At 36.4% G+C, this 22,349-nt stretch overlaps 1 protein-coding gene across 1 annotated transcript; it reads right to left on the bottom strand.

Annotated features, from left to right (window-relative positions):
* Positions 1–4,635: 4,635 nt before the first annotated feature.
* On the bottom strand, positions 4,636–21,914 carry CISD1 (CDGSH iron sulfur domain 1). Its single transcript, XM_047072807.1, has 3 exons — positions 21,633–21,914; positions 14,519–14,724; positions 4,636–5,686 (listed from the first exon to the last, which is right to left on the bottom strand). Exons 1-3 carry the CDS (start codon positions 21,832–21,834, stop codon positions 5,597–5,599), a joined length of 498 nt encoding a protein of 165 aa, XP_046928763.1. The 5' UTR covers positions 21,835–21,914; the 3' UTR covers positions 4,636–5,596.
* Between the last annotated feature and the right edge of the window lie 435 nt (positions 21,915–22,349).

Genomic DNA, 22,349 nt, shown 5'->3' with positions numbered 1-22,349 from the left:
TTGTGTGTTGATTTTTATACTAGAAGTTTAGGGACAGAAATATTGATTAGACTATATTATAGCCAATCATGTCAGGTTAAGATAGCTAGCTACTCAGTAAATTTTCCTAATAGGTATGTCTAAAAGTTTATAATACTGGATGTAAAGGAGAAAAACTTGGAAAAAAGGATAATCAGGATTTGGGGGAGAACAAGAAATATTGACTTTCAGGGGCACTTAGGTGGTTCAGTCGGTTAAACATTGACTATTGGTTTTGACTCACATCATGATCTCACAGTTCATGAATTCAAGCCCTGCATTGGGCTCTGTGTTGACAGTGCAGAGCCTGCTTGGGATTCTCTCTCTCCCTCCCCTGCTCTTTCTCAAAATAAATAAACTTTAAAAAATTTTTAAAAAGAAATATTGACTTTGGGGAGTGATTTTTGTATCCTTTAAAATTACATTCAAATCTCATTGTTAATTAAAACAAGTGTTTACTGAGTATCTGCTATGTGCTTATAATTGTTTTGGGTACTGGGTCTATTGTATTGACCAAAACTGGAAAATTTTTCTTTCTCAGGGTTTCAAAAAAAAGTGAGCCATGTAGCATGACCAATGACTTTGGTAAACAAGATGCTAAAAGCATAAAGGAAGCACAGAACCATTTAAACTCCTACAAGTGACCAGACTTTGGGGGTACAGATCTACTGGAGGAACAGGAACTTAAGTGCATACATTGGATGGTAGTGTTAAATTATGAAACGTAATTCATGATTTAATATTTTCATTATCGGAGACTCTATACTAGATGGCATCCAGGGTCAGAATGAAAGCAGTAACCAGCAATGGAAAGCCAGTGTATTTTTGCTTCTGTGCTAGCAGTTTCCCAGTGGATCCTAAGAGCAATAGTACTAAAAGATAATTGGCTCCTCTAAGTGACGACCAAAATGCTCTCCATTGGAAGGGACATGGAGATGAAGAGATAAGGAAAAGTTTCATGTGATGGCTACAGGGCAGACTACAAGTTGGAAAGATGAGGGTGGAGGAATTTTAAAAGTATAAAATAAAGGGTATTAAAGTGAACACACAGTCTTGTCTCAAATGAGGAGAGGAAGCCTGTATCAAGAAATTTTAGGATAAAGAAAAGAGATTTCTGTGCAGATGGAGTACATAAATGAAACTCTACCTTTCAGGGTTGGGAGATTTTGAAATATAATAGATTTAGCTAAGTTTAATGGATGATAAGTCTGTAAGAGACATCATCTCTCATGTCTATCTTGAATATGGATTAGATGAGCCACTCACCGCCTAACCCAATAATAGAAATGTTAGTAGGCATATTACTAGCAAAAAAAAAAAAAAAAAAAAGAAAAAAGAAAAAGAAATTATCCCACAGTAGTGAGCATGCAGGCAGGTAGGCCTTATTTTAAACATAAGGCTGGGAATCTATACAACTCTGTGTACTTATAAATGAAAACAACTTTTGAACTAGCACTCAGAGAACCAGGTCTTAACAGAAATTGACTTCTACTGATCTGTAAAAGAAATATTGTAAGAACTGGAAAGAAATAGAATATCCTCATAGATAACTGGTATGACTGAAAGAGAACATCTAGTTTACACAATGTGTAGCCGACATTTTCAGCTTGGTATTCTACTGTTGCATGTTTGAGGTTGAAATGCCTTTTCTGTTGTTCAGAGACCTTAGGGGTAATACCGTATTAATACCCTTAATCTATAATCCTAACTATAGTCCTCAATTTATCAAAATCTTATTCCCAGTCTTTTCCCTTTGTCATAATTCCTGGCAACTTTAGTTAACATATGCAATTCTTTTGTTTATGAAATACTTCTTAAATCCCTAAAAATACAGATGTTTCTTAGGAAAGGCATAAACCCAATTAACAATCATCCTTTCTAAATCTCTGTGTTGTGTATTTTATTTAATCCTTTAACGATTAGGATGGGTAGTTTTAACTCTCAGTTTGGATCCATTCCATGATAGTACATTTGAACAGAAATAAAAATGTATTCTTATACATTAACAACTTTGCAGAAAACCTCAATATTGTGCTAATCATCATATATGAAAAATTTCAAATATATGAAGTATTGGGGTACCTGAATGGCTCAGTCAGTTAAGCGTCTGACTTTGACTCAGGTCATGATCTCATGGTTCGTGAGTTCGAGTCCTGCATTGGGTGGACCACTCAGAGCCTGGATCCTGTTTCGGATTCTGTCTCCCTCTCTCTCTGCCCTCCCCCACTCACGCTCTGTCTCACTCTCTCAAAAATAAACATTAAAAAAATTCAAATATACAAAGTATCAAAATGAATAAAACTGTATTAATACCTTAATAAAAGAGTTAAGTCTCAGGACCTTGGCTTAGTGGTTCCCAGACTTTTAGATTTCATGGAGTAGTTAAAAAAAAAAAGTGGGGACCAATATAGGGCTGCCAACTTTTTATTTTGCCAATTAAAGATATTTAAAGCAACTAATACTACATCAACATTTCATAAAAGGATAGTTCAATACCACAAAAGTAGGAATAATCTTATAATAAAAATTAAATTCAAACTGATAACCTATCAGCCTTTTTCTTTTTTCCTTTGTGGATGCTGAAAATTTAGGCTTGGCCTAGAATTTGCAAACAAATTGCCTAAAACGCCATTTTGTTCAACCATTTTAGGGGCTGAGAGGTGAGTGGCTTTGCCTGAAATCAGTTTGTGAAGAATAGCTTCTAACAACCAGTAGATAACATACTCTCACAGTACACAAGCACTAAACATGTTGCCAGTTAGGAACCAAAATCAATGTTTATCTTAAAACCAAACTAAACCCAAATCCTTCATAACTAATGAAAAAAATCAAATAAATCCATGTACTTTGTAGTATAAAGTCTTGGTATACACAACTGTACCTGCTACAATTTGTGAAGGAAAACCCCAACACATAAGTTATCATAATTATATAACCTATGTTACAAATGATATAATCTTATCTGTAAGCTTTTAATTCTCCAAAATGTTCATTCTCAATTATATGGTTTATGGAAGATGCTTAATAAATGTCTGTTGCACAGATGAGTGCCACTTTCAGTCACTGCAAAACAAATTTCTTTGTAACATTAAAAACTCTCAACCTCACACAAATTTCTATTTTGGAAATCACTGGAACATGTATGTACAGACACAAGATGGTGGTGGTGTGGGGGAACCCTATTTGCCTGATTTCTCAAATGAAAAAGCAATCAGAAGCTTCAGCGTGCTTAAATAAGAACAGTATTTGCACACAAGGACTTTGTATAAAAACATCACATTAATTTAACCACACCCACTTCACCTTTTTGGGTTAAGTAACATGAAAGTTCTAAAGGAATTCTAACTCAAAAGCATGTACCAAAATTTTAACATGACCCTGGGAATACATTTATCTAAATATTTTGGATGATCAAAATGCTACAGTAGATATGCATTTCAATTAGGTGATCACTTCTCATTTCACTATAAACATACACATAGTCTTATCACTTTGAAAAAGTTTTCAGAATTGGCATTCATTTCTTCCCCCTCTCTCCCACTAGCCATAAAAGTGCATGACGGATAATGCAATTTCAAATTCAAAGTTAAGGAAACCGTTTAGTCTATTAAAAGGATGTCCCTGTATCAGAAACTGCGAGTTCATGGACTTACTTTTTAAACAATTAACATTTAAAAGCATGACAATTCTTGGGGTGCCTGGGTGGCTCAGTCGGTTAAGCCTCTGACTCTTGATTTTGGCTCAGGTCATGATCTAATGGTTCATGGATTTGAGCTCCTTGTCAGGCTCTGTGTTGACAGTGTGGAGCCTGCCTGGGATTCTCTCTCCCTGCCGCTCTCCTGTTCTCTCACCTGCTCTCAAAATAAATTTAAAAAACCCAAAAATTTAATGTTTATTTACTTTTGAGACAGCACAAGTTTGGGGGGGTGGGGAGAGGAAGAGAGGAAGACACAGAATTCAAAGCAGTCTCCAGGCTCTGAGCTGTCAGCACAGAGTCTGACAAAAGCATGGTGCTTCTTTTGCAGACCCACTGGTACTTACTTAAAACAGGAGGAAGAGGCATGGAAAGAAAATCACCTTAAGGAACTGATAGGTAGAATCAGAGTTTGTAGTATTTTAGATTTTGTATTGAAGATGTGCCTTAAAGACAGGTCTAAGTAAGTCCTATAAGCTGCTTAAAACTAGTATACACAATTTTGGTATAAACTTTATGTGCTGTAATACACAAAATTGTACATTAAAAAATATCAGTGATCCTACATAATATAGGAATGCTGATAGTTGGTTTGTTGATTCCTGTGATTTCCAAGGTAATTCTGAATTTTATCAAGTAGAAACGTGTTACCTACTACTACTGAGAATTCATGTATACTAAAAGAAATGATGGGAATATTTTCATTACCTTTGTCAATTTCAATTGTATGCCTGTATTATGTATATATCTTGTCCTGATTTTTCCTTCTGACTCACAAAACCCAAAGAACTAATCTCCTTTAAAAATACATGTATTACTACTCCTGTCTTCATATTTTTTTGCTCCTAGTATTTTCAGTTTTCACATTTTTTTAAATGAATGCAATGATCTGAGTCTTCAAAGAATATTATATAAACAAAATCTTGTCTTCAAATTTTTTTGCTTTTAAAAATCATACAATTTAAGAAAATGTAATTATTTTTCTTCCCCGAATAGCATATGCCTGAATCAAGAGTGGGAAATAAATCTTCTCGCGCCTTTTGATCTAGCTTTGTGACTACTATTTCTGTCATGGATGTGCAGCTTTGTGTTCAAGAGACTGGACATCATGTGTTCCAATTCCTTCAATGTCCCCGCTTCAAGTGCTTGACACTTCTTGGGCTGGAATTCTGGAGCATTATATTTTACAACTTTCTTCATGACTACTTTAAGACTATTACCACTTTGATCTAAATTTCCAGTATTGGCTCCTTTAATGGGTCAATTAAATATCCATGCAAATGAATAAAGAAGCTACTGTGCCCTTTCATTTTAGACCTGAACCACTTATAATTAAGCAGAATAACATTCAAAGTTCATTTTGATTAAAAACTATGAAAACATAAAGCTATATTTTCTTATTACCTCTGTTTGTCAAGAAGAGAATCAAGGTCGTAACAGGTTTTTCCTATATTAAGAGATTAATATAGCTTAATCACACCCAATTTACTTTCTAGGTTAACTAAGTAATATTAAAAGGTGATGATTTTTCTTTGAAAGTACAATCTACATATACATCATTCTGAGAATAATTTAATGTATTAACTTCAACATACAACTATATTCTAATATAATTATTTTAAACGTAAAGAAACGGATCCTTACAAGACCAAGATAACCCATGGGCCATAAGGTTCGTTTTTACTTTTTCCTTTTTTTGTTTAAACAAATGTGTACCACGATGGTTCAACAAGTAAGGCAAATGCTGTGAGTATGAAAGCTGCAATTTGCAATGTATCACATCTAGAACCCAGGGGAAGTGAAATAGACAGAAGTGGTAGCCATTCCAATTAAACAATCAGGTAACATCATGACTAGTTGGTTTGCAGCATCAAAACTGTTCATTTAAGTTTCCTTTTTCTTAATGATCAGAGGTCCCACGTTGTCTCCAGTCTCTTCATTGTGTTTTGTGTGAGATCCATCACAGAATGGGAACTAGGAAAAGAGAGAATGTCAATGTCTAATTGCAACATCAGTATTAATTTGATAGAGTAGGGGTGATGCTTAAGTCTCATATAGAACATGATAACTCTTAAAAAGATTTTCCTAGACCACCTTATCTAGGTGTTCTTATAAAGAGCCTATATATACCAAGTATATATACCAAGTAGAAGAAGAAATCAACTTGTGAATAATACACAGATCATTATTTGCATTTCCATTTGTGATATTTATGGATGCTGAATACCTTTTTCATGTTTATAAGCTACTTACAGTTATATTTCCCTTCCAGTGAACTATGTCCATTTCCCATTTATTTGTAAGAGCCTAAGTTCATTTGTTTAAAATCAATTTGTGTATTTATTATCCCTTTTCTGATCACCTTTGTAGCAATTTTCTCAACCCTTATTATTTTGCTTAGTTTTTCATATTAATTTCTTCACTTTCATACACATATGCCAGTACTTCCCCTTTTAACATACTTCATGGAGACATCTTTCTCTTAGAGATGTGGTATTTTCATTACTCTCCATGATTTCACATTTTAGATATAACTAATATTTTGGGGTCCAGTGGGAGAAAAAGTGAGAGAAGGAAATTTTTAACAGTGCTTCTCAGAGTATGCTCCAAAGAAGTTAAGTCCTGAAAGATGTTCTGATTTGGTTTCACTGCTTTAAAAACATACCAGGTAATTCTCCTGATTTGTAGCATACATTATTATTTAAAAGAAATCCTGCTATTAAAAAATACTATTTTAACTCAAAATTTCCCAGACTGACTGAACCATGGACACTTTTAGCTTTGATATGCATTATCCTAGTGTTCTATACAGCACACTTTACAAAATGCTGTTCTAAGATCCTGTTGCTTCAATATTAGAGGCTGTACATTTATTGTTTATACCTCTGTTGATAATCTTAGCAAAGTAAGTTCTACCCATAAATGTCTATTTATAGGCTTTACATTGCCTACACTGCTGGGATAAAAACTGTGTTTAAAAAATATGCTTCACTATTTGGTATGGCTAGGTTTCCTTCACATTACTCTTGTTAGACCTTCCCTGTTTCGTCTCTACCTACCTTTATTAAACGTTACCTATTTACTCTTCCAGACAAATGAGGATTTTCTTTTGCCAAGTACAATTTAGATTTTCTTATAATTTTCATCTTCAGGTCTCATGTATACTCTGATAACATTATTTCTTCTGTATAAGTTTTATAAAAGTCATCATAATTAGGTATATTTTTATACTTAACTACTTATACTACATATTATCAATGGTTTTTGTAAGTACCGTATACCTTTCCTACTGTTAAATGATAAAAATAGGAATTCAACATTTTAGGTGTCTCCTCAGGTTTTTACACTTAGAAGGTCCAATTACACCAGTGAATTATTTTGTTTCCTCCTATATTTATACCATTTATTTTCATTTCACAATAAACAATGATAGCTAGCATCTTGGTTTTGTTCTTGATTTCTTAAATGTACCTACACTCTGAATCTAAAGTGTCACTATTTAGTATAATGTTCACTACTGCATTGAAGAGGCCTATTTAGAAGAGTAAAGTAATAGGAGGCTTAGCTTTAAGACTAAAATTGCCTTGGGGCACCTGAGTGGCTCAGTGGGTTAAGCCTCCAACTTGGGCTCAGGTCATGATCTCACAGTTCATGAGTCTGAACCCTGTGTTGGGCTCTGTGCTGACAGCTCAGAGCCTGAAGCCTGCTTCGGATTCTGTGTCTCTGTCTCCCTCTCTCTAGGCCCCTACCCCACTCGCTCTGTCTCTCTCTTTCCCAAAAATAAACAAACATTAAAAAAAAAAAGATTAAAATTGCCTCATTACAGTGAAGGGTGTATAATTTTAGATACCTGAAATCAGACAGTGAAGGTATATAATCTTAAACTCTGACATTAGAAGCGTCGAATAATAAAATAATATTTGATGTTAAGGAAATTCCATTTTAATTTTACTATTTATATATAATTTCAAGAGGCAGTAAATTAGTTAAAAATTACAGAAAAACCTAAGGTATCAGCATATCTAATATTTCCAAGTAAAAATTCTATTTTTGGGGTAGATGACAACATCAATGTAACATATATAAAGCTTTCATTCTTTCTTTCTTTCTTTTAGGTCAGTAAGATATGGTACACAGTATATTCGTGTTAAAAACAAGTCCTTATAGCAAAAACATCGACTTAAGCTTTTTTTCTTGGTATGGATGAGGAAAAAGGCCATAACAATCCATAAAAAATCAAACTAAAATGTACCCTGTAGCAAAGAACAGCATTTCAAAGTGACGTATGTTTAATCAACACAGGTGATTTTACAGTGAGAATAAAGGTTTACATTGTAAAAGACACTATTTTTTATATACAGCACACACAAAACATGTTACTGTAGTTTTACATATATGGTATAAATTGTATTTCTGAAAAATGAAGTATTTATCAATTAAAAAGCCTCAAAGAACTTACTGAAATAGAATGTGTATTTTTTAAATCTCATCTTAAATACTAGAAAAATAACTTATTTTAAAAAATAATTTTTCTCTATATATAGACTCAAGAACAGGAGATGGGGTGCCTGGCTGGCTCAATCGCTGGAGCATGTGGCTCTTGATCTTGGGGCTGTGAGTTGAAGCCCCATGTTGGGCATAGAGCTTAAGGGGGGGGGGGGAAAGCACTGTGGGCACTGATAACTACTATGCCTAGATGCCAGAAGAACGGGAGAGAAATCTATAGAGAAATATACAAAGATAATCTAATGAAAGAAAGCCATACATCTAAAATGAGAATATGCTTTTTATATAATATCTAATTCTGCCTAAAAACTAAAATATGCCTGTTTCCTGTTTTAAAAGAAAAAAAACCCAAGTATTTCTTTAAAAAGCAGCAAATAGTAGATCCTATTTCTTTAATAAACTTTCCTGCTTTTATAATATATAAAGCTTTTTATGATTTTAAAGTGTAAACTAAGCATTAAAAATCATTTTGTTCAGAGACACAGATGTCTCTTAATAGTACTTTCTTTATCACCTAATCCCAGGAATTACTGACTTAAGTCAGAATCCTCTTTCCAACTTCATGTGATTATATTTATTCATTAGAGAGTTTTCATTTTAAGTTAATGAAAACAGCAAAAAAAAAATTTTTTTTTCAACCAAGGACCAAAATGAGTTACTTCAAGATTGGATTAGCAATCTCTTAAGAATACATTGTCCATATTAATGGAATATGCTTATTGAAATTAATTCATGATTCTCAATATATCAATACATAAAAGTAAAACCTAAAGAATCAAATACTTGATGGAAAAAAGTTTAGCTCATATGTGATTCTATTTTTTTTTTAATTTTTTTTTACATTTATTTATTTTTGAGACAGAGACAGAGCATGAACAGGGGAGGGGCAGAGAGAGGGGGGTACACAGAATGGGAAGCAGGCTCCAGGCTCTGAGCCATCAGCCCAGAGCCTGACGCGGGGCTCGAACTCACGGATGGCGAGATCATGACCTGAGCTGAAGTCAGACACTTAACCGACTGAGCCACCCAGGCGCCCCTACTCATATGTGATTCTAATATCAAAGATGCCAGTGTTTGTTATTTAACAAATCCTGGAGAAAAGTTTGTAAATTAAATTGGCTGAATTTCCTGTATGTCCAGAAAATATCTTATTATGTTTGTTAACCCAATTAGAAAACTAATCCCAAATTATTTTTAAAATTAGGGAAGAGAAGGTTTAGAAAAGGGACTAGAATAAATGATTAGGATAAATAAAACTAGAGATTCTTGCTTCTGATTTGGAAAGCTAGCAACATCATCAGTCTTATGTAAAATATACAAGATTTGTTTCTTTTCAATCTCCCCAATCTCAAATTATGTTTCTGTTTTTTGGATTTTTCAAGATAAATAATAAATAAATGTTCCTCCATATCTCTTCTCTCTGCAACAATTAAAAGAAAAAAACATTTATCTTCCTTCTCCAAACTTTGTATTTTTAATGAGTTTGGATTTTATTTCCCAAGGAGGTTGCCAGGGGCTATATTGACTCACTATCATAAACTGCTCTCAGAAATAGTCTTGCTTTGGTTGAGAAAGAAAACCAAAGCAGTAAGATCTGATACTGAGAGAATATGACATTTTATTCCATTCTTAGGTACTTACTTTAGTAAAATGTAAGATAGTAGATATAACAGAATTACAAGACTGTCCTTATGTGATTTGGACAAGCTATGTAACCAACACTCAGAATTTTGTTTCTATGAAGAAATGGGCTCAGTGCACCCACCTCGAAACCATCAATAGGATGGACTTTCTATTACACACATACCCTAAAACAAAAACAAGCCCACTACTAACAAAAAAACCCAATTCAAATCATGAAGTTGTAAGTGAAACAAAATGATTCTATATAGTATGTTCAGTTGCATTTCAATTTCAATTGAGCTTCCGATAGTAACTGGCATGTCTTTCCTCCTTTTTTTGATTTCTTAGTGTGCATCCTTCTACTGTCCTTGTTCACCCTCTCCTGCCTCCTGGATGGCCAAAATACAACTGGGAGAGGGGGAATTAGCAAGACTAGGTTGCATACTCTTTCCTCTGACATCAAAGTTCTCTCATTTCCTTATTTCGAAAATAAGGCTTTCCCTTCCTTCCTGAGTTTCACCTCTGTGCTCTTACTCTCATTTCCTTCCACCCTCTTTCAAGAAGGCACTGTCTCAAATAATACTTCCTTACAGTCACTTTAATCGTTTCTACTCTATTGGCTCCTTTCTTTCTCAAGTCACATATGGATAGCCCTTTTGTGAAATCCTATGAAGAGGCCAGTTTCTCAAACAGCAGAGGGCATACCAATCCTGGGGGGAAGAGAAGACTAATGAGGCAAAATGTAATTTCTGCACACTGCTAAGAGATCTGATTCATGAGGTCTGGAAAAACCACTAAAAATGTTAGACCCACACAATAGGTTACCAGTGATTGTACATTAAGAATGAATTAGAATTGAATTAAAGTTTCTATCACATGTAACTTTTCTTGAGATAGGTATAATTTTGTCATATTATAAACACAACTGGTTTGTATGAGGAAAAGATTACTGAAAATGAAATCAACAGAGTCATCTAATCAAAGGTATTAATTACAAGTCTTTTGTGCACTGACACGTAAATGTGTGAGTTGGCAGCCCTATGATAACCTTAGGTACCTCAGGAACATGGGGAGTTTCCAACGATACCTGAAGAATAAGAACATCCATTAACATGAATAATATTAAAGGTAAATTCTTAATTGATTCTGTGGGAATAAAAAGTTTCTAAGATTCAGTGAAAATTCATAACTGACAAATCCTAAAGGCAAAGGGGATCACTAACAGTATAAAAGATAAGCTTTAAAAAAAGGGGGGGGGAATGACTGGTCTGGCATTCCTTTCCTTGAAGTCTACCTGTGGGAATAACCACCTCTAGTTGAACCATCTAGAAACTCTAAACTGCATGATGAAAAAATAATCCTGGAATGTTTTGTTGAATTATAAAGGCTTATAAATAAACCATTTAAACCACTGTGTCCATTTGTGATTCTTCCTGAAATACTTACAATCTTAGTCCTTTTAAATCCCTATTTGCTTTACTGACCTTTTCTTTACCCTCTGGGAAAACCAAACCAAAGCAAACATCTTTTACTTGACCCCCCCAAATCTATGCTTTAGAGTTCACTCAGGCAGTCATTGTATTTCCCCTGCTTTCCATTCACTGTCATATTTACTGAAATTCTGATATACACTCAGACTTCTAGCATTATTCCATTGAAATGACACCAAAAGGTCAATTGCCTAATTGTTTAACCCAACTCTTACTATAATATTCACCTAGTTGTCTTTGCACAAGCTGATATTCACAGCCAAATCTTTGAAACCTTCCGTTTTCCACTGTGAAACCATGATATTCTTAGTTTTCTTCTAACTCTGGCAAGATTTCATTTTCCTTTTTGGCTCTTATTCCTCTTTCCAAAATGCAAATAATTCCCTAAGATTTCATACTTAGCCCTTGATTTTCATCTGCATGAAGGATCTGCTGGCATTCTTATGCTTGGCTTAGTTTTGCTGATCTCTATCTCGAACTCTGATGTCTCAGCCTTAGACCCACATTTCAGATTGTCTGCTGGACATTTCCATTCAAATGTCACCTCAAAATTCACTTTGGAACTGAACTCCTTGTCATCATCCTAGAAAATCAGCTTTTCTTCTTGAATTCTTATTTCTGTTAACAGCATCATCTCTTCTACTATTACAGGTTTAGATACTTTAATGAGTTTGTTTTTCTCCCCCAATCTCCCATATAAATCAGTCAGTGCATTTGGCTGATCCTTCCCTCAAAATGTTTCCAATATCTGTCCATTTTTCTCCTTTCCTAGAGCTAGCACCCAGTGTAAGTATCATGACTTTTAAATTCCTGACAAGAAGCTCCCCAATGTCTGGAGGCACAAACTCCTTACACAGTTACTCAGGAGAGCAAGGACCAGACTAGATTCTACATTGATCTCAGCTTTGATCACTTGAGTCCTTTCCTACAGATTCTGAGAAAGAGTTCCCCAAACTTGCTAGTTTATTCAAATACCACCAATCTTTCCAGGGGCAATTTAACTCCCATGTTTATCACTATGCCTTCCCAGAAAATTCTAGCCCAGTGTAAGCTCTTTCTTCCACTTAAATCACCTGTGAGTCTACTGTACACATCTATGATACCTGCTATTTTACTATTTAACTTTTCCCATGCATATATAGAAGACACTAAATGATCACTGACTAAAGAACGACCACACTCTGACTTATAAATTTCTGAATTTCTAAAGATACTGTTTCTATATTTTGGTGAGCAACAGGAGAATAAAACCTAGTATGAGCATAATTAAAAAAAAAAAACCAGGTGCAGTCTATAAATTATTATTGAGGGTTATTTTCTAGAGACCCTACTAGTACTTATAAATAATCCCACACACCAAATGAACAGTGTTCTTTTTAAGGTACAACTTGCAGTGGGACTATTAATTTTTGGTGCACATTCCATATATTCATCAGTTTTCAGATACAATGACATTATCTAAGTACTGTGTCACTGGATTATACAGCATCATTGTATTGGGGGAGGGAGTTAGAATACATTTTCCAGTGCTTAGTACGGGACTTCTTCCTTAATTGTGTAATGGCTTTCCACTGTGGGAAAAGGTAGTTCCTGAGAAGTGCTTTCCGAAACAGATATATCATTTTTTATTGTCTATTTTCTTATGCGTTATAGGGTTATCTTTAGTGAAATCTGTTTAATTTAAATGCTAATAATGGCAGTACATACAGTATTTTTTCACCATATTTCTCACAATATATCAGAAATTCTGAAGTCATTCAATATATGAAGCTTTTCAAGATGACCTTAGGAAAGCATTTTACTATCTTTAGGTCACTAGCTGGCATCACTGTCTAAAAGCTGCCTAACAGCTACAGGTATTATAGATGATAGTTCCAAATGGAAGCCTGGTGAAATGTAATTAACACAAAAGGAAATAAGATTTTAAAAAGTCCTGTTCGATATTTAAGTATAGGAGCTACAGCTTAAAGGCACCAGTTCGTAGAGCATGTGACTCTTCATCTCGGGGTTGTAAGTTCAAGCCCCATATTGAGTGGAGAGACTACTTTAAAACAATAAAATCTTAAAAAAAAAAAAAAAAAAAAAAGCAAGCTTAGATACAGGGCAAATGTATTTACCAGATAAGAAATTTTCTTTGTCTTCTTTTTTTAAATATTTGTCTATTTTTGAGAGAGAGAGAGAGAGAGAGAGAGAGAGAGAGAGAGAGAGAGAAAACGCACACAGGCAGAGGAAGGGCAGAGAGAGACAGAGACACAGAATCCGAAGCAGGCTCCAGGCTCCAAGCTGTCAGCATGGAGCCCGATGCGCAGCTCGAACTCACAAACCACGAGATCGTGACCTGAGCCAAAGTTGGATGCTTAATCCACTGAACCACCAAGGTGCCCCCAGATAAGAAATTTTCAAGGGCAGTTTCCAAGTTTCTCTTGAATTTTTAAAAACTTATTCTAGAGTCCATGAGCTTGAAAGCTCAAGAAAAGAATTTACTTTTTCTGTGCCTCTTTAATGTTTTAGGCTGCATACTCTCTTTCCTGGTAGAGTGGAGATAAAGATCCATGTGGGGAGGAAATCCTAAGAATAAATAAAGGGATTCTTCTCTCTTCTTGGCCAAGAATACAGTTACATTCACCTGACCTCAATAAGGGAAAATAGAATTTTATTGCACAGTAGTTAGATGTTCTAGGAAATATATTCCTGAAGAGTACATGGAAAACAGAGAAGAATAAGATGCATTAAAAAAAAAAGAAAGAGGGGCACCTGGGTGGCTCAGTTGGTTAAGCATCCGACTTTGGCTCAGGTCATGATCTTGTGGTTCATGAGTTCAAGCCCTGTGTCAGGCTCTGTGCTGTCAGCTCAGAGCCTGGAGCCTGCTTCGGATTCTGTGTCTCCCTCTCTTTCTGTCCCCCAACTCCACTCAGGCTCTGTTTCTCTCTCTCTCTCAAAAATAAACAAACGTTAAAAAAAAAAAAAAGGAAAGGAAAAGGGATACCTGGCTGGCTCAGTCGGTAGAGCATGGGACTCTTGATTTCAGGGTTGTGAGTTCAAGCCCCATGTTGGGCACAGAGATTACTTAAAAACGGGGGGGGGGGGATATCCTAACAATATCTGGTGATATATGTTTGATAAAATAGTTTAAAAAGAAATGCAACATTAAAGATGGCACTAATACAAAGGACTTGTTTATCCTCACCTTTTTGGACCTCCAACAACGGCAGTACACAGCTTTATCTCCCAAATCCTCCATGTCAAAAGCATGTACTATCTTGGGGTTGTCTTTCTGGATGTGAAGGTTTACCATAGATTTGTTGCGATGATCTTTAACATAAAATCTTTTGTAAGCTAGATAACCAATCGCAGCTGTACCAGCAGCAATAGTAACTGCTGCGATCCATTCAACTAGAGTAAGGAAGGAAAACAGGAATAATTATCAAAACCAAAATATATGCTAATAATGTGTATTTTTACTAACATGAATATTCAGGAAATCCAGTTTTTGAGTTAAGCATCCCAATAATCAAAGGTTTTTACTGTTAACAAAATGATCACAACACATTGGTGTAATAGTTCTTGTTAAGACTTTCCCCAGCCTTTACTGAGGTAATTGTGTATTTTCTATTGAATGCTGATGGCTAAATCAAGGTAGAAGGAAACTTAAAAATTATTTTATAGATGGACAAGGAAAAACCATGCTTAATAATTTTTAAAGTGCTCATAAATAGATTTAAAATACATGTAAGCCTGTAGATACCTATTGCTTAAAAACAGACAAACAAACCCTGATACATTAAAAAATTCAGATGACGGGGTGCCTGGGTGGCTCAGTGGTTGAGTGTGCGACTTCAGCTCAGGTCATGGTCTTGCAGTTCGTGAGTTCGAGCCCCGCGTCGGGCTCTGTGCTAACAACGGCTCAGAGCCTGGAGCCTGCTTCAGATTCTATCTCTCTCTCTCTCTCTCTCCACCTCCCCTGCTCATGCTCTGCCTCTCTCTGTCTCTCAAAATAAATGTTAAAAAAAAAATTCAGATTACAAAGACTCCCCTCCCCCCAAAAATCAGGAGGTGATTATGTTAATAAAATGACTCATCAGAGTTCATTTAAATAGTAGGTCCTTTAGTGATTTTAAAATGTAAAATAGGGGTGCCTGGGTGGCTCAGTCAGTTAAGTATCTGACTTCTGCTCAGGTCATGATCTCCTGGTCTGTGAGTTCCAGCCCTGTACTGGGCTCTGTGCTGATGGCTCAGAGCCTGGAGCCGCTTCAGATTCTGTGTCTCCCTTTCTCTCTGCCCCTCCCCCCTCACTCTCTGTCTCTCTCTCTCAAAAATAAAATAAACATCATAAAAAATTTTTTAATGTAAAACAGAACTGGTATCTGAAGGAAAAAAAGGACAAATGAAACAAAACATAACTGGTATCTGAAGAAAAAACAAATAAAGGACAAATAAAACAAAACCACCCCTTAACACTAAACATTCAAAGAAATATATCCAGTAGGATTCTGGGCTTCAAAGTCATTCAAAAGTGTTTGTTTTTAAATTTCAAAGTGCTTTCTCATTAGAATAAAAATCAGAATATATTAATTTCATATAAAAGATGAATATAATTAGTCTCTAATTACACAGAATATAATATTCTCACTTAATATATTCTAAATTTCCATTATCCACCAGTGTATGAGGATTTGAATTCTCTACAAACTTCATTTTAAATTTAATGACATTTTTCTACTCAATTATTTGCTTGACTAACACGCCATGTTTTCATGTTGCCTTCAAGGAGCCCTTAGAAACCCAAGCACTTAACTACCCCAATTCCACAGAACGCTGGAGAGAAGAAAGCTCTGCATAGTCTGGTTAGCCTCAGCCTCAGAGGAGAGTTGTCTATTCCCAGCATGGAGTGGACTGCAAGGAAGAAGTTGAACAGGGGTCAAGGTAAACACACTGGACTGCTTCCCAGCACTTCCTGAGTCAGATCTTCACAGTATCTCAAATAAATTCCCAAACTATCGAATAAAGCCCTAGAGAGATAAGTACAAAAAACATATTCCAAGGCCAAATAAAAACATATAATGAATAATTAACTGTATGGCTTACTTGCACTAGAGTCAAATTTCTTATTGCACTAATATGATTAATCACCATTCCTAATAGTGCCCTACATTAAATTGGAGCAAGCTCATTCTTACAAAACTGTAATGGGAAGGAACAACCATTCTCACACTTAGTTCCTTTTAGCTTGGTGCTCTCTTTTACCTTATTTAACAATTTATTTTTTATCAAATGTTTGCACGTTCCTTGGATTCTATTTTCAACCATAGTATTTTTCTTTACATTAATAGTTTATTTTCTTCCTACATCATTTTCATTCTTCCTTGCTGAAATCCCCTAACATAAACAAACGTGATGTCCTTCCCAGGTGCTGCGTGACTGAGAAAACAAGTTAGTAAGTTATTTGACAGCTTCAAACCTTTGGACTCATTGAAGAATGTTTTTGACTACACAATTTTTGTAGATTGGTCTTGAATTTTAGTGCTGCTTCATGATATTACCCTGCAGCAATTCCAAGCAGGGCTCAAACTTTGCTCTGATTTCTAGCCTGGTTCATGATCTTCCTTTTTGATGTATTATTTACCATGGAACTCTCTTGAGAAAGTATTCTCTATGTCAGGAGCTGTAGTTGCACTTCTAAGCTAATGGAAAGTCACTCTGAACAGCTAATGTACCTATCACAAAATGGGGTAAAATATTCCTTTGCTTGGTATATGCTCAATTATGTTGGCTAAATTTTATCATTAGTATAAACTTAAAAGGAGGAAATATCCCAAAAGAATAAAATAACACAACTCCCTAGATACTGTTGATCTTAGTTACACCTTACTTTTTAGGTGAATTATGAAGTAATCACTAACGATTTATTTTAATGGTGCCTACATATTACAAAAAGGCCTGAGATCCAAGGAACAACTAAAATTGGTTAAGATTAATTTGTCTCGACATAAAGAGGGAGTCCTATAGGAATTTCTGTCTGAAGCTAATGATAGGTTAAAAGAATCTTTAACCATGAAAACATTCTTGTAGTCTCTTTCCTCTGAATCCAATATTAGCCACTGAATCCATATGGTGACTTTTCTTTTAAAACTTTACCTCCCTGGAATTTTTGACAGTGGAATAAATGACAGAATAACTGACACAGAAAAGAGGCAATAGAAAATGAAAGAAATGGGAACTGACTCTAGATATTACTGAAAAGTAGCTGCCCCATGGGGAATCAAAACATGCACTGTAACCATACCCCTTAACAAGGGTCACTTTTGACCCTATATAAATGTCACAGTACCATGTGTGCTAGGAAAATGGCTTTGCATTTGCTCCAATTGATTTTTCAGAATCATAGAGCCAGATAAATTCTTAAGAATTTCCCTTTCCCCTCTTCACAAATCCTAATTCTCTAATTTGTCTCATTAGAGACAAATGGAAAAGTTTCCAGAATAAGAAATTTGTTTTATCATTTCCTTATTGCAGCCTGAATCAGTTTTTTTTTTTTTTCTGGCAAAAAGCTGTGGATGCCACTGGCAACCCTAGAGAAAAGAAGGAAAAGGAAACAATGTAGAGATAGTCAAGAATGACAATGGATTTAAAAGTCAATAATTAGAATAGAGAAAGAATTGAAAACCCAAGATAGTAAACAAATAAAAACAATAAAACCGAAGTGATACTTAGTTCTTGGTAGCAGATATCTTCTATTAAGAATAAACACAATCTCAGAGGCAAAAAGAGATTTTACCAAGACTCAATTTTTAAAGACATTTCAGTTGGCACCTCTCAGACACTCTTTATCTTGAGCACTACTTCTGCCTTGTCAGATTTTATCCTCACTTCCCTTCTCTATAGATAGCTCTCTACAGGTAACAGTATTTCTACACTTATATCAAACTCCACTCTGCCCAATTTTGCTTAACAGTGCTTTCTATGTACACAAAGAAATACAACTGATAAGCCAATATAAAGAACAAAATGCAGAAAATACCTTTCTAAATAATCCCTCCCATTCTTACTCTTCCCTTGGTTTACTACTGTATAACCCTGGTTTGTATAATATAATATTGGTTTTCTCTCAGCATTATTCAGAGATTGAGAAAACATAAACTTGTCTCCAAATCCCTTGTTTATAACCCATTCCTCAGCTTTTCTCTACTGTGGGAATAATTTTGCTTTAACTTAGAAATCTCACCCTTTCTGTTCCTTTAACCTCTTTTCTGTCCAAAACGGTCCTCTCTTGCCCAGTGTCAACTGCCACAGAATCAGAATGTTCTTTTCTTCTCAGGAGAGGGGAAGGGGAGCTGTGTTTAAATCTTTGCCTCCCTAGGTCTCTTCCCCAGATTGGTAGGGTGTGCCTGGTAATGTTTTTTTCTCAGGCCTGGCACACAGGTGGTGTTCAATGTTAGCTGGGTAAAAAAAAATAATAGATTACTAATTTGAATTTGCAACTCCATCTGTCCATCTTACCATCACATTGCTCTTATACCAAATGACTTATCTTTGACCTCATCTTAACTACTGTATCAAAGTGTGGGATTTAAACATTTCAGATTAAATATAAACCTTTATTATGGAATATTTCAGACATATATACAGGGATTACTATAATGAACTCCTATGTACCCTCACCCAGCTCCACCAAGTATCAACTCACTACCAATCCTATTACATCTATAGACCCCAACAACCCCAATATTTGTTTACTGTTTATAACCTGAAGGAGCAGATTCAATGAGTTTTGGAGGTATCAAGGAGCAAGACATTTAGTAAACTTCCTAAAAGTCATATACTGGGTATGAGGAGGAGTCACTAGACTGGGGACTCCATAGTAGTGACTATAACAAACTAGTATCTGGTATCAAATAAAAAATAAGTTCGGTATACATATGTTGATTATGCCTCAATAAGGGAAAAAAAAAAGGCTGGTATCATTCACCAAATGGGTATTAAGAATCATCTCACTGCATGGGATCTTAGGATTTTAATTCCACTTATCTTCACTGCCTCTCCCAGATTCATGTCCTGGCCTGATCCCCATTAATTTTATTTATAACCCACCACCCATTATTTTTCTTCTGAATATAAAGGAGAATTCTGCATGCATAGACACATCCTTTTATTTTTTAGTTAACATATACTTAAAAACAGCTTACCTCTGCTAAATACTTTTCTAAACCCTTTATAATTATTAACCTATTTAGTTGAAAACAAGTATCTTCCACGTTTTTATTTATTTTTGGGACAGAGAGAGACAGAGCATGAACGGGGGAGGGGCAGAGAGAGAGGGAAACACAGAATCGGAAACAGGCTCCAGGCTCCGAGCCATCAGCCCAGAGCCCGACGCGGGGCTCGAACTCACGGACCGCGAGATCGTGACCTGGCTGAAGTCGGACGCTTAACCGACTGCGCCACCCAGGCGCCCCGAAAACAAGTATCTTAATTCATCTTCCCCAAACTCAAAAATGCAGATTTTAGTGTGGTTTAAAAATTCAGAAAAAAATGAAATCTAAACATTACAAGGTGGATTCCTAAGACATCTGTCCCTACCTTGCCACATTACTATACTACATTTGAGGAAGTAAGAAGGTGCTGGTTAAAGAGTTTTACAAAGGTTTTGTGTCTTTTGGCAGTCCTCCTAACAGCCTTCATGTTTTTAGGTGAAATAAAAAGTAGTTACTTCTAACAAAGTTGAGTACTTCAAGTTTAAGCTGATGACCCTCTTCACCAAGCAATTTCCTGTACCTTAGAGAAGGGCAAGTTAATGGGAAAGTCACCTTTGGATTCCCCTATGGTTAGATTTAAAAAAAGCAACCACAAACTTGTCTTGATTCCAAGAAAGATTAGCCTGCAGATAGTGTTAATAAGTCCTAGAGTTCACCTACTTCACATTTCAATAGTATGCTATCTCAATGGTTTAGTGCCCATTTACACCAAATGACTCCACATTTTAAAAACCCATGTTGGAACCTTCCAGCCTATATCACGTAAGTGCAAACTGTCTTCCTATAGAATGATCAGTGGCTTAAGTCACACGAGTATCTTATTTTACACAACAGTCTTATTCCTGAGAAAATACAGGTTTGGGTTTTTTTTAAATCAAAAACAAAAATCCCTATTTTAAATGCACCAAGGTGCCTCTATTTAACGGACTCTCAAGATGAGCATCCTTTGAAACAATTTTTGCAAATAATCACCTCCTACATACTTCATTAGTAACTTAAAAATGTCATGGGTTATCCACTTAACTCTGCCAGGTTGCCAGGTAACTTTTGGCAACAGAAGTGGAATTCTCCAACTTAAAGAGTGGATTACAAAATTAGGTCTCAAGTTAACAAGGAGCCTTTACAGAACCTGGCATTGACTCTAGATGCTCAATATTTACTAAATGAATCAATAGGGCTCTTTTAAATTAACTTCTGGACAATCTCTTTACCTTTACTTAACTACTGTTACAGACAACCAAACTATGAGACATGGCATTTTATACCTGGGCAGAGAGATCGCGTGTATCACGTAGCTGGTGCACACAGTATTACATTAACAGTTATACCACCACCAAGGATTATTACAATGTGAAGGTCTACATTAATCGACTGCTAGAAAAGTCTCTTAATTTTAATTGGACCTATGTTTCCAAAGCTAGACTAGCACAAGGAAAGCATGGCTGAGAAAGCTGAGAGCTCAAAGAACTCCGTTTTCAATCCTCTCTCCTGGACTACTGCTGACGTTGAGTGCCAGATGCCAGAGGGCTATAATTACAAAAACAAAAAAACTGGGAAAACTGAACTCGGATTGGTTTTCTTTCCTTAAAAAAAAAAAAAAAAAGAAATATGCAAAACTAGGATGTGATTACTCAAACATTGCTTCAGGCTTGCAGGAAATCGACAGTCTGACGGTGATTTAAACCTGAGAAGGGGGAACCGATTTTTTTTTTTTTAACCTTTCCTCTTTTCCAGGCCCTGTGACTTAACACAGAAGTGTCTCATGGGAGAACAAGAAAAAAAAGCTAGCGGCGGGACCATTAGGTTTTAGGGTTTGGCTAGTTTAGGAATACTTGGTCCAGACAGGTAGATGCCTCCGTGGCCCCCATCGCCCCCTTTCCCGGTCTTGCCCAGGAAGCTCGCAGGCCCGCCCAGCCCTTGCCCTTCTACATCTCAAGGTTACAGGACTCGCGGGCTCGCATGGCAGCGGTAACAGCCCAGACAGGAGTTGAGGAAGCTGCAATCGGTGCGCAGGCCTCCAGCCTCACCCGCTCCCAGGTCCCACTTCACCTCGTACGCTGGAAGACAGACTCATGGCGCCGTCGCTTGCAAGGCGTATGCACAGGACACTAAGCACAAACAGGCTCCCACGGAGGGCAGGAGTCAAGGTGCGAGAAACGTCCTGCGTGCACCAACTCCAGGCCGCTACGGCGCAGGCGCCACGGCTGGCCGTAAGCACGTGTGTATTGCCACCCTGGCTGATGATGAGCATGCGCGGAGCTGTGTCCCGGCCTTAAAGAAGTCTTGAGTCGGGATTTTGACAGCCCCAATACTGGGGAGCGGGAAGAGACTTAGAGAGGTAGCAACTGAGTGTGCGCAACACTAAGGGGCGGAGTCCTGGAGCCTGGGGGCAGGGCTTTGAGAATAGACAAGCTAGGCCAGACTTTTAGTCTCTTCCAGGTGTGCGGGTTTCTCTGGGCAAAGGACAGGTGCTGTAATAACACTTGCCATAATCAAGTATCTAAGATCTTATCCACAGTTTTCTTGCTCAGTTCTGCACCTGCAAGACCGGGTCCAGTCTTCGTAGAAAATGCCAGTAGCAGACACACAGGTATCAATTGCGGAGTGCTATTTCAAAACCTCACTCCTGGCGTGCATCACTTTCTAATGCTTTTGAGTCAGTTATCTCTGGGAACCTTGGAACCTGAGCTAAGGGTTGGGGGGGGGGAGCGGCTTATTTCTACAGAAAAATGTACTGCCCCCCTCCCCCCAAGATTATTCTCTATC

This window comes from Lynx rufus, unplaced genomic scaffold, assembly GCF_022079265.1.
Source record: "Lynx rufus isolate CCGP_SWC_20201006 ecotype Redwood Valley unplaced genomic scaffold, mLynRuf1.p SCAF_11, whole genome shotgun sequence".
Taxonomy (NCBI): domain Eukaryota; kingdom Metazoa; phylum Chordata; class Mammalia; order Carnivora; family Felidae; genus Lynx; species Lynx rufus.
This window is presented reverse-complemented; position numbering and strand designations above follow the sequence as displayed.

Bases quoted from the DNA above. Each gene is read 5' to 3' on its own strand.
- CISD1 (XM_047072807.1), bottom strand. From the start codon at position 21,834: ATGCTCATCATCAGCCAGGGTGGCAATACACACGTGCTTACGGCCAGC. The intron at 14,725-21,632 runs GTGAAGTGGGAC...TCCTTACTCTAG, and splicing joins TCTGTCTTCCAGCGTACGAG to TTGAATGGATCGCAGCAGTT. The intron at 5,687-14,518 runs GTGAGGATAAAC...CTCTTTTCCTAG, and splicing joins GTTGTTGGAGGTCCAAAAAG to TTCCCATTCTGTGATGGATC.